The sequence below is a fragment of the Pseudophryne corroboree genome, chromosome 4 (assembly GCF_028390025.1).
Source record: "Pseudophryne corroboree isolate aPseCor3 chromosome 4, aPseCor3.hap2, whole genome shotgun sequence".
Classification (NCBI taxonomy): Eukaryota; Metazoa; Chordata; class Amphibia; order Anura; family Myobatrachidae; genus Pseudophryne; species Pseudophryne corroboree.
Window position 1 is genome coordinate 584,312,689 of NC_086447.1, and position 13,063 is coordinate 584,325,751.

Genomic DNA, 13,063 nt, shown 5'->3' on the forward strand with positions numbered 1-13,063 from the left:
TGTGTAGAATTTAATAAACTACAAAAATGGTTCCGTCACTTTTTACCATATCTGCCACGGGTGATCCTCGGGTAACGCCAGAACCATGAATTAATATTTACTTACATTGAGACGTCTTAAAAGTACATCTCTGCAGATTTACTAAATTATTAACACTCATTTATATGTACAACCATGAAAATTTAGTACAGCTAGTATATATATATATACCGGTTGAGTATCCCTTATCCAAAATGCTTGGGACCAGAGGTATTTTGGATATCGGATTTTTCCATATTTTTGAATAATTGCATACCATAATGAGATATCATGGTGATGGGACCTAAGTCTGAGCACAGAATGCATTTATGTTACATATACACCTTATACACACAGCCTGAAGGTAATTTTAGCCAATATTTTTTATAACTTTGTGCATTAAACAAAGTGTGTGTACATTCACACAAATCATTTATGTTTCATGTAGACCTTATGCACACAGCCTGAAGGTCATTTAATACAATATTATTAATAACTTTGTGTATTAAACAAAGTTTGTGTACATTGAGCCATCAGAAAACAAAGGTTTCACTATTTGACTCTCACTCAAAAAAGTCCGTATATCGGAATATTCCGTATTTCGGAATATATGGATATGGGATACTCAACCTGTATATATATATATATATATATATATATATATATTGTCATAAGCTTTTTCTGACCTTCACAATTTGAAATGTTACAATATTCAAATCTAGTTGAGGGATCTGTCGTATAACACCAAGGCCCATTTTTATCATCATCTGGATTTCTGCAGAAATTTTCCTCTAGTCCAGCGTTTGGGAATATTTCAGGTGTAATGCTGGAAAAGAAGACATTTGTGTCATTACAGTCATCAAACATACAAAGTAATACTGAAATGGCCAATGCACATTATGCAGCATGGAGGTGACCATAAGTACATAAAACAGATGTGCACAAACAGAAAGAGATGTGTCCTCATACACCTAGCGGTTATACGCCGCATGCTGCAAGATGACTGATGAGACTGAGCCACTCCTAGAGGAATAGCGTTTTGTCTTTTTCTTTACATTTTACATCTTATTTGCATCACAGATGCATCAAAAGTGCACTCAAATTGTACTAGAGATGTAGGTGTATAAAGATGTACAAAGTTGCAACACAACTTGGAACTTGGCATGAGAAAAAGCTATGGTTACTGCAATGTACTACTTACAGAGTCTGGTTTGTCAAGGCTCCACCTTCCCTTATAGTGGGTGTTGCCAAACTACAATTCTTGGGGACAGCCATTTTGCTCTCATTGCAATGTGCAACAGACCAATTCCATTCCTGGATGTCCGGACAGCTGGGCAGTATCAACCAATCCTGGCCATGCATCTTAGACAGCTTCTTTGAATTCACTCATTGCCTGAACATCATCTAACCTACATGGTCCTGGCTCATGGATATCCTTGTGCTCCAGCAAGCCTGACTTTTTCTTTTGGAATCCTCCTAGAAAGACTCACTGAGTACTTGAAGATGCTGGAAGTCTGCAGTCCAGGTAAAGACTGGTGCTGAAACTGGACCAGGCCCTGAGTGTACGGGTGGCCCCATATCTTAGGTGAAGAGTGAGAAAACTCTGCCATTGCAGTGGTGCTGGACCAGGCCAACGTCCATCTGAAGACCTCAGAACACGTAGGGCTGCTGCTGGCGATACCCCTTGCAACTTGCCTCAGTCGTCTAGCCCCTGTCCAGTTTTGCAAAATCTAATCACACAGACCTTTCTGTAAGTTCATTTCCATTCAGTACCTGCAACTTTGCATTCAGCCTCCAAACAAACTCTTGTGAATCCTGCCAAATTCCTGCTCTGATATCCAGAATATACAACCTGCAAGTTTAAGTTTCCCTCTGTAATCCAGCTCAGCTCTCATCAAACCTACCTGCCATTAGCCCTGCTGTGTCAGTCACTCTGCAATTAACCCCTGCCTTATCAGCTGCATTTCTTCAGGTAAATTATTCTGTTAATACCTTGTGGACTCCTGTGCAGATACAAGGTGACCCAGGCAGGGGGCTGTGACCTGCACATCAGAGGCAGCAAAGCCCAAATCCCCTTGCAGGATTCCCTGGTAAACACCACCCAGTGTGTTAGACTCTGCGCCCCTGTTCTGGTTCACGTCAACCACCTGGTGTCTGCTTCTACAGGTGTTTCCTAACACTAGGCCTGAGGCACCACATACTGAAGGACACCATAATAGGTGGTCAGTAGGCCTGAAATGCATACCAGGAGCATTAGGCCACAGAAACTTGAGGCAGCTCAATAGAAAATAGAGTGCTATTCCCAAGCCCTGAATGGGCACTAGGCCCTTTTAAAAAAAATACAATCATCATCAAAACAAAATCTTTGGTCCAGCTGGGTGCGATTAATTCCTGGCTCCTATACCACATTGGGACACTGGGGAAAGGGGATGACTGCAGGTGTGCAGGGGATTCTCAAATCCCACCCTCTGATGTTAGACAAACAGTAAAGGTAAAGGCAAACTCCACTTACTGGTAATATACTACCCATATTATATTATTTGAGCAGGGAACACTGGCTGGCATTGGTAGAAAGGAGGTAAATATGGCAAGGGTTAAACAAACTTATGTCTATACTGTTGTTGTGCATTTTTCACATTTGATGTATGGTGTTTCTATTATTGTGGGTAATTTGCAGAAATGAGAGCTGGTAATATACCGTATAACATTACACCATACCAAGTTGTTATTGTGTACTTGCTGTTACATCTTTGATGAACCAGGACATATGTCCTCTGGTGCCTCCAGCATCCTTTGTTTAAGGAAAGACAATCAGTCAGTGGACACTTGTCATCTGACCTAACCTGGAACAGCAAGACCCTTATTGGTGCCTTTTGGAAGTTTATGAAAGTGTTAAAGACAAGTTAGCCTCCAGGAAGTTGGCTTCAGGATTTGAGGACTGTACAAGTTAGAGCTCTTCACAAAGAGAGTTTGGTTTTCCTACTGATCCCATCCACTACTAGTCCCATTAACCATCTCCAAATTGCACTCTAACCAAGCATTCAAGCAAACAGACAAACTAAGTAAATCAAGGTAAAGTAAGATTTGGAAACCTTCCTTAGAATATAATTTTCCTCAAATGGCTAGGTGGATTTGGACACAGATTTGCCCAAGTTTTCTATATTGTCACTGCTCTTCTGTATTACCATTGGCTTCAATCTATTTTTTTCTTCTGCTTATTCCATGTGGCTTATCTGAGACTTCTCCAGTGTATGACTGTCAAATCGGAGGGTTGAGTTTGGTTTGGGCAGGTGTCTGTGGGCGGAGCTAGCACAAAGGCAGCATGAATGAAGTGAGAAGGCTTTAACCAGGTATTGTGCATGGAACTTGGAACATGTACTTAGAAGAATTGTTGTTATTCTAGCAGTGATAAGCCCGAAGGCATATATGACATGAGCAATACTTTTATTAAATGAATAGAGTCTGTGGATCACTTCAGATTCTGTATGAAGAAGAGAAAATACCAGATTAGCAACTGGAACGATGACCAGAATGGAACCGGAACGATGACCGGAATGCTTGTCGGACTGGAACCGAAATAGTGACCAGAATGCTGGCCGGACTGGAACCAAAGTAGTGACCGGAATGCTGACCGGAATGGAACCGAAGTAGTGACCGGAATGCAGGCCGCAATGGAACTGGAGTAGTGACCGGAATGCTGGCCAGAAATGAACTGGAATAGACTGAAGTGCTGACTGGGCTGGATCTCGCATGATGACACTAGAAGTCCTGAAGAGAAGCAATAGTTCTTATAGCAATGGAGACCAGAATGGAACTGGAACGGACTGGAGTGCTGACTGGGCTGGATCTGGAATCTTGACACTGGAGAGTCCTTGAGATATAATGAAGAGTACTTAGTATTCACCAGACTGGAACTGGATCAGAGCAAAGTCACTGAAACACAAAGAGCTGTTACTTCCTGATTAAAGACTGTTGTACTGGCGATTTCATGTCAGCAGGAAATCCCCTTTATACCATAGAGTGTACAGTGATTGGATGCTATGATAAGCTGGTGGAAGGAGCCCCTGGATTGGACAATGGAGGATCAGCTAATAGAATCCAATATGGCAGCACCCAGGTTCGGTTTTGGAGGGAACTCTGGACTAAGCCCAAACACCAGGAATCAGACATCATGGAGTACAATACTGAGACAGTGGGCAGCAATATTCACAGAGACATCGGCAGCTGATAGGAACTTCATGTTGATGCAATTAACAGAGAGACCAGATGCTAAACACAGGATCCTGCTGATTTATCACACAGAGGGTGGGATGTACTAAGCGTAAAATGTGGTAAATCCCCTGTTTACCGCATTTTCCTAATGTACTATTCCCCGGCCGGTCAGCGCCGTGGAGGGATACGCCAGCTGTTGCTGACAATACCCCATTGAAGCCTATGGGCTTCTTTCCTCAGCGCTATGTGAGGGATCCGATCGGATCCCTCCCAGCATGCCCCAGGCCACCCCCGCCATTCTGCAGACGTGCAGAATGACAAAGGCGGCCGAAACTCGGAAGTCAGGGTGACGCCGGGGATCGCGAAGGACAGCTCTTATCGGAAGAGCTTTCCTTCGCAATGCTAAGCACATATGTAAGTACATATGCACTTAGCATCGTGACGATGGGTGGCGATGTCACATAGTACATCCCGCCCAGAGGAATTCCTACTCAGGTGGCTTAATCAGGAGTAAGTAACACAGACTGCAGCTTGTATGCTGAAGGCAAGCAGGTCAGAATGTACTTGGATCTGGTGTGCTGGCTAAAACCCAGCATGAAGGATAGACTGAACTGCAGGAGAGATGGCAGAGGTAAGTCACAGAACATGATCAATTCAGGCAGGATTGTGACAATGACCTTCAGCTTGTATCCAGACAATTCTGTGCATTTATACTCATGGTCAATCTGTATATGACCCTAATATTGTTCCTGACTCTGCATTGTCCCTGTGGAGTATTCATTATTCTCTCTGTGATTGCTCACAACCTGCTGCCATTCTAGGAACCAGACCAGAGGGTTACAACTTTTGTACAAGGCACAATGAAGTCTAAACCTCCTTACTGGGATCTCTTGCAAAAAATGTTTGTTAGACCTTGCACCTCTGACTTCCCGCTGTATTGCAACAGTTTTCCTAAGTAATGCCTGCAGTCTTAGATGCAAGCACTGAGCGCTAAACATATGCACAGTATCCTCCCACATGGTCACTTCTGTATACATCAAGGGGTCACCTCTGCTCTGCTGCAGGAAAACTCCTCTCACACTAATGCATAGGAAAATCTAGTGCAGATTTGTAAATTTCACATTAATAGGTCAAACTTCTACAAAACTGGGTCTACTGTATGTTTAAATAAAACTTCTCCACATGTCTCCTAAATCACTCCTCTTTGTCTTAAACTATTCATGAAAATGAGGTGAACTTTTGTGTGTTTGAAGCTTTAATAGCACATGGAAATGCATTTTCATTTTAAATACAACCGCTATTCTCGCCTAATAAAAGCCTTGGATAAAACTTGATCATCACCAGCTCAGAATTGGTGCAAAATCTCAAAAAGTATTAAAATGTTGTTTTTGTACTGCTCTGTAGAAGAAGGCATGCTGTACTGCTCTGTAAAGGAAGGCACACTGTACTGCTCTGTAAAGGTAGGCACATTGTACTGCTCTGTAAAGGAAGGCACGCTGTACTGCTCTGTAAAGGTAGGCACATTGTACTGCTCTGTAAAGGAAGGCACGCTGTACTGCTCTGTAAAGGTAGGCACATTGTACTGCTCTGTAAAGGAAGGCATGCTGTACTGCTCTGTAAAGGAAAGCTCGCTGTACTGCTCTGCAAAGGAAGGCACGATGTACTGCTCTGTAAAGGTAGACACGCTGTACTGCTCTGTAAAGGTAGGCACATTGTACTGCTCTGTAAAGGAAGGCACGCTGTACTGCTCTGTAAAGGTAGGCACGCTGTACTGCTCTGTAAAGGAAAGCACGCTGTACTGCTCTGTAAAGGAAAGCACGCTGTACTGCTCTGTAAAGGTAGACACGCTGTACTGCTCTGTAAAGGAAAGCACGCTGTACTGCTCTGTAAAGGAAAGCACGCTGTACTGCTCTGTAAAGGTAGGCACGCTGTACTGCTCTGTAAAGGAAAGCACGCTGTACTGCTCTGTAAAGGAAGGCACGCTGTACTGCTCTGTAAAGGTAGACACGCTGTACTGCTCTGTAAAGGTAGGCACATTGTACTGCTCTGTAAAGGAAGGCACGCTGTACTGCTCTGTAAAGGAAGGCACGCTGTACTGCTCTGTAAAGGTAGGCACATTGTACTGCTCTGTAAAGGAAGGCACGCTGTACTGCTCTGTAAAGGTAGGCACATTGTACTGCTCTGTAAAGGAAGGCATGCTGTACTGCTCTGTAAAGGAAAGCTCGCTGTACTGCTCTGCAAAGGAAGGCACGATGTACTGCTCTGTAAAGGTAGACACGCTGTACTGCTCTGTAAAGGTAGGCACATTGTACTGCTCTGTAAAGGAAGGCACGCTGTACTGCTCTGTAAAGGTAGGCACGCTGTACTGCTCTGTAAAGGAAAGCACGCTGTACTGCTCTGTAAAGGAAAGCACGCTGTACTGCTCTGTAAAGGTAGACACGCTGTACTGCTCTGTAAAGGAAAGCACGCTGTACTGCTCTGTAAAGGAAAGCACGCTGTACTGCTCTGTAAAGGTAGGCACGCTGTACTGCTCTGTAAAGGAAAGCACGCTGTACTGCTCTGTAAAGGAAGGCACGCTGTACTGCTCTGTAAAGGTAGACACGCTGTACTGCTCTGTAAAGGTAGGCACATTGTACTGCTCTGTAAAGGAAGGCACGCTGTACTGCTCTGTAAAGGAAGGCACGCTGTACTGCTCTGTAAAGGTAGACACGCTGTACTGCTCTGTAAAGGTAGACATGCTGTACTGCTCTGTAAAGGAAGGCATGCTGTACTACTCTGTAAAGGTAGGCATGCTGTACTGCTCTGTAAAGGTAGACACGCTGTACTGCTTTGTAAAGGTAGGAATGCTGTACTGCTCTGTAAAGGAAGGCATGCTGTACTGCTCTGTAAAGGAAGGCACGCTGTACTGCTCTGTAATGGAAAGCACGCTGTACTGCTCTGAAAAGGTAGGCACATTGTACTGCTCTGTAAAGGAAGGCACACTGTACTGCTCTGTAAAGGTAGGCACATTGTACTGCTCTGTAAAGGAAGGCACGCTGTACTGCTCTGTAAAGGTAGGCACATTGTACTGCTCTGTAAAGGAAGGCATGCTGTACTGCTCTGTAAAGGAAAGCTCGCTGTACTGCTCTGCAAAGGAAGGCACGATGTACTGCTCTGTAAAGGTAGACACGCTGTACTGCTCTGTAAAGGTAGGCACATTGTACTGCTCTGTAAAGGAAGGCACGCTGTACTGCTCTGTAAAGGTAGGCACGCTGTACTGCTCTGTAAAGGAAAGCACGCTGTACTGCTCTGTAAAGGAAGGCACGCTGTACTGCTCTGTAAAGGTAGACACGCTGTACTGCTCTGTAAAGGTAGGCACATTGTACTGCTCTGTAAAGGAAGGCACGCTGTACTGCTCTGTAAAGGAAGGCACGCTGTACTGCTCTGTAAAGGTAGACACGCTGTACTGCTCTGTAAAGGTAGACATGCTGTACTGCTCTGTAAAGGAAGGCATGCTGTACTACTCTGTAAAGGTAGGCATGCTGTACTGCTCTGTAAAGGTAGACACGCTGTACTGCTTTGTAAAGGTAGGAATGCTGTACTGCTCTGTAAAGGAAGGCATGCTGTACTGCTCTGTAAAGGAAGGCACGCTGTACTGCTCTGTAATGGAAAGCACGCTGTACTGCTCTGAAAAGGTAGGCACATTGTACTGCTCTGTAAAGGAAGGCACACTGTACTGCTCTGTAAAGGTAGGCACATTGTACTGCTCTGTAAAGGAAGGCACGCTGTACTGCTCTGTAAAGGAAAGCACGCTGTACTGCTCTGTAAAGGAAAGCACGCTGTACTGCTCTGTAAAGGAAGGCACGCTGTACTGCTCTGTAAAGGTAGACACACTGTACTGCTCTGTAAAGGTAGACACACTCTACTGCTCTGTAAAGGTAGACACTCTGTACTGCTATGTAAAGGAAAGCACGCTGTACTGCTCTGTAAAGGTAGGCACGCTGTACTGCTCTGTAAAGGAAGGCATGCTGTACTGCTTTGTAAAGGTAGGCACGCTGTACTGCTCTGTAAAGGTAGGCATGCTGTACTGCTCTGTAAAGGTAGGCACGCTGTACTGCTCTGTAAAGGTAGGCACGCTGTACTGCTCTGTAAAGGAAGGCATGCTGTACTGCTCTGTAAAGGAAGGCATGCTGTACTGCTCTGTAAAGGAAGGCACGCTGTACTGCTCTGTAAAGGTAGACACGCTGTACTGCTTTGTAAAGGTAGACACTGTCAATGCCAAATTCCCTTGTCGTATAAACAACCCTTTATGAAGCTAAGAACACTGTACGCTGTTTGCTTAAGAAATACCGTATGGGTACGCTATCTGCGTAACGATCGCTAAGCCGTAGGCGAGACGCTCAAGCGTCACGTTCGCTCACGGCCCAGTGATCACAGGACACGTTATTGGCTATGACTAGAGTAATGATTCGCTATGGCGTAGCGGACGCTCGAGACCACGAGGAGATCACCAGCGGCGCAGACGCTCACAACGCTATACCTTAATGTTTAAACCTTATACCAAAGAAATACAAAGAATACCTTAATGTGAGTACAGGGTGTAAGTGCAACCTTGTGTAACCTGACTAACTACAAAGCTGCTTGAGCGTCACCGACGCTCAAGTGAACACTTAACACTATAGAAAACACACAGATACTGGTTTAGGTTCCAAAGCCTATTAACTGTATTATATCTAATATACTTGTAAAAGGGGATAACAGTACAAATGATACACTACAATATAACAGAGACTTCCTAACCACAGAACTAAACAATAAATACAAAAAGACAATACTACACTGACCTAAATGCAATACAATACAATACTATAATACTATGAGAGATATAAGAGAAAAGAGGAGAGAGAGAGAGACGGGGAGAGATGAGAGAAATTGGCTCACAGAAAGACAATGATTACGGAGAGAAACTTACGCACAAAGGGTATGATCGCCTGCGCCTCGATATCCAGCTCCCGGCTATCAGCAGATAACCGTTGATGAGAGAGTGAGAGCTGGATGTGGTCGGCCTGCCTATTTATGCCCCACACACAATGCAATCTCCTGGTCCTACAATCCCATTGTCCATTGGCCGAAGGAATTCGGCCCTGCATCATAACAAAAGGTCATAGGGTGATTCATACAGGTGGGCTGTGACGATTTCCAACAGCTCAGGTGGGTGGGAAACTGGGTTTCCCGCCGCATACCTGAGTATGTGTAAATAATAGAAATGGACATAAACTTCTTATGTCCATAACTATTCGCACGAGCGATTAATACGCTCCAAACCAACACCGGAATATTGCTAATTAAATACTCTTCCGATGGGTACCAAACACTGCTGTATGATTCCTGTTAGACCCTTCGTACGATATAAAGAGGGATTCCTCAGCTCTGGGACATTGTATTTTAACCAAACTTTCAGAATCTATCAAAGGGACCATGATCTATAAACTACATTAATTGTGAAAATATGTAACGAATGAGTCGCACGCTACGACTACATAAACTCTACCGTAAATACGCATACCGCGCCTGCGAGTGCACGCTATTGCGGGTATGCGCCTCCACGGGAGAGCGTACGCACGCGCAGCACGGACCAGTGTGCGGTGCAAATATGGCAACGTGCATAGAGACATTTTTCTGACTTCGACAGTCCACCCTTTGGCAGTCAATAATAACTGCCACAAAACGTTTAAGGAGAAAAATGTAAGTCAGGGGTTAATTGATTTCCATGGTGGGGTAAGGAAGAAGAGAGGAGTAGGTGTGAAGAGGGTATGACCTAGTGAGATAGCAGAAGCATGTGTGTATGAATCCATGTTTGGGGGGTCATGTATCATCGTGCCGTACGTGTTGTAAATCAAGCTTCGAGGTATTGCGAAGTATACATTTGAATTCCTTCTTATCCTGTGGTACAGGTCTGTGGATGGGCTGTCAAACTTTACCGAGCTCTTTTCGGATTTTGAACAAAATGGGGAGCACATTTTAGTTGATGATACATGAATGGGGGAGGTATGTGGTTGCTGATATCTGTGCCTGTATTCCCTATCGTCTATGTGTGTCATTACCTGAGGGTTGTAGAGATGAAGATAAAGAACACTTATGGAAAATGCAATGATATTCTATGTCAGGGAAATGTACATCTGTCGTCGAAGTTGTGTTCGGTATCTGTTGAGAGTCGTCTTCTTTGCGCTGTATTGCTCCTTGGGCATGAGCAAATAGCTTTGTCTGAGCCATCAGATTTACAAAAAATGTTGGGCTAGCGTGAGTTTAAAAGTACTAGGGAAACTGGGGATCCATGGCAAAGTTCATCAAGTGTCCATATTTAAAGTTGTCAAATCTTCTTCTTTGGTCAATCCGTTGTCTGTATACATCTCGTCTCGTCAGCTTCCTCGTCCAAGGGGGTCTTTGTATCTTGGAGAAAAAGCAGAAAAACAGGTGAAAGAAACGGACCATATAATCGCATTTTCATCACATCCTGGTTTCTATCATTGGGTCATAAATCAAATCCAGGTTAATTACGGTTTCCTCACTCCTCAAGCTCATCACTTTTGTACTTTGTTTGCACCTCATTAAAGCCTGCCCGCATCTAAATATCAATCCAATCGATATAACGACACCCAAGATACATAGTAGAAACTTTCCAACATCCATTATGACTCCTTGAGCCCAGTCTCCCAAACCGGAGAACCAATTTCGCGGGTTCAACCATGACACCCAACCAGTCAGCTCATTACTTACAGCAGCAAGGGTGAGATTGTGTTTTCGACGAAATTCCCACTTCAATTGGAGAATATCGTCCATCTTTTGGTCTATGACCTCTACCGGATCCTCGGTGCTATTTGTGATATACGTGCAACACTTTATGCCGTACTGTGTTGCCAATGTAACACAATATCCGCCTGTTACTGCTGTAAGATAATTAAGAACCATCCTATGCTGAACTAGTTCTGTTTTGTAGGCTTGAAGTTCTCTTCCAGTGTATCTAAACGTGTCATCATACATTTCAGTGATATTATCTAACAAATTGGCGAGTGCGGAAATGTATCTATAATTCATCACTCCTCGAGCGGTACGAGTGAAATCTAACGCTACCAGAACCTGAATCCCGGTGGATTCATGGATAAGATCAGAGGCCGGATGCTCTAACCTTTCTGACAGTTGTCTTTTAACTCGGTGCTCGTAATGAGTGTGAGTATAAGGAGCTTGGGCACCACGGTGTATGTCCTTCATTTTGTCATGTGTTACAGTCATCACTTCAGGCAATACTTTTCCAATATAACACAATCCTTCAGAGTTTGGGGCAAGCCACTTGTACGCCTTTCTCCCGCATATGAAATATGCATCATCGGGGAGAACATAAGGGACGGAGAAGGACATGACCATGTTACAAACCTTCCAGGTGAAATCTCCTGACCCTAATTCTTCCATCTGCCTAATGCACGTATCGGTTTGTACGATATGTGCACAGTATCCTGGTGATACCTCTCCAACTCTAGTAATCCTATTTCCTAAGGTATATCGATACCGGAAAGATTTTCCTCTACTGGCTATGTGGCGTACCAGCTCTGTATCTGTAGGCATTCTATCTGCTCTGTGTGAAAAGGTCATGGTAAGGTTGCTCCATGACACTTCCCAATTTCCCGGTTTTCTGGGATTGGAGATGTTAAAACATATGAGGGACCTATCCACATGGTATTGGTGGAGCTTCAAACTAGGAGGGCTGGAGATATTAAACCTCCGGTCCACCGGTCTCCCACCACTTAGCTCAAGTACCTCCCCCAACGTTAAAGGAAATGGTACTAGCCCTGATTTGCTGTGACCCTGAGGTACTTGAGAGCATACCCAACAATCCGCCTGGTTTAACACGCTACCCACTAGAGAGTGATAGTCACTCAATGGATGCCGGTCCATATGGATATTAAAACTGGATTGGCATTTCTTTGTTACAGAGCCTACAGATACAACTTTCTTTTTGAACTAACATTCCTTCACAGTTGTTTACAAATAACATGGTTGTTAGATCGTGCCCGGTACTCGCCTTTGCTTGGTGATTGGGTTGCTATTGGAAATTTACACCTCCGTCTCAGTCATCAGGACCTTTCTGGATCCTTTCTCGACCTCACTGGTACTCTCACCGAAACAGACTGCTCTGGTCAACATCATGGTTAACGGGAAAAATCCATATCACAGTCTCTTGGGGCAAGTCCATCTTACAGGAGGAGAAAAGAAGAAATTTGTAAATGGGGTATAAGAAAATCAGTTTGAGGGGGAGAGAACTCGTTACGATAATAAGTTCTCTCGTCTTGTTGTTCTTCTTGTTCTGCTGTCCTCTCAAAGGTGTTGTCTCTCAGTCTTCAAAAACGATCATTCTGGTGATGCAATATTCCTTCCTAACCGACGATCTTTCTGTAAGGAGCAAAAATCTGGCATTACCATTGGTCCAACTGAGGGGTGACATAGCATCTTTAAACCATGGAAACATGAGTGAGAAGAGAGAGAAAATAAAAAAAAACAAAAGAGATAGAGAACAATTCATGTGCATATATACATTACATAACTCGACAATAACCATCAATAAGAAAAGAGAAACAAAGCATTTTTAAACATTGTAAGAAAACATTGTTAGCATTAGAAAAACATTGTCAGACTTATTAGGCTGTCATATCTATGTGTCTACTGGTCTCCTTGAGCAGTCCCTCCCCACCAGCACCTGCATTACTCCACTGTCTGTATCTGGCCAGAAATACATTGTGGCGGAGGTCATGCTGGGGTTTGGTAGACTTCTGCAAGGACCAAGTGGGTATGCAATGTGTGA

The 13,063-nt window shown here is 44.0% G+C and overlaps 1 protein-coding gene across 1 annotated transcript in view; it reads right to left on the reverse strand.

Annotated features, from left to right (window-relative positions):
* The window catches only part of PLG (plasminogen), a 189,630-nt gene that overhangs the window by 142,649 nt on the left and 33,918 nt on the right, over positions 1-13,063 (reverse strand). Inside the window, exon 5 of the mRNA XM_063917521.1 lies at positions 705-844. Coding sequence (XP_063773591.1) covers positions 705-844 — 140 coding nt within the window. The remainder of the gene's footprint in view (positions 1-704; positions 845-13,063) is intronic.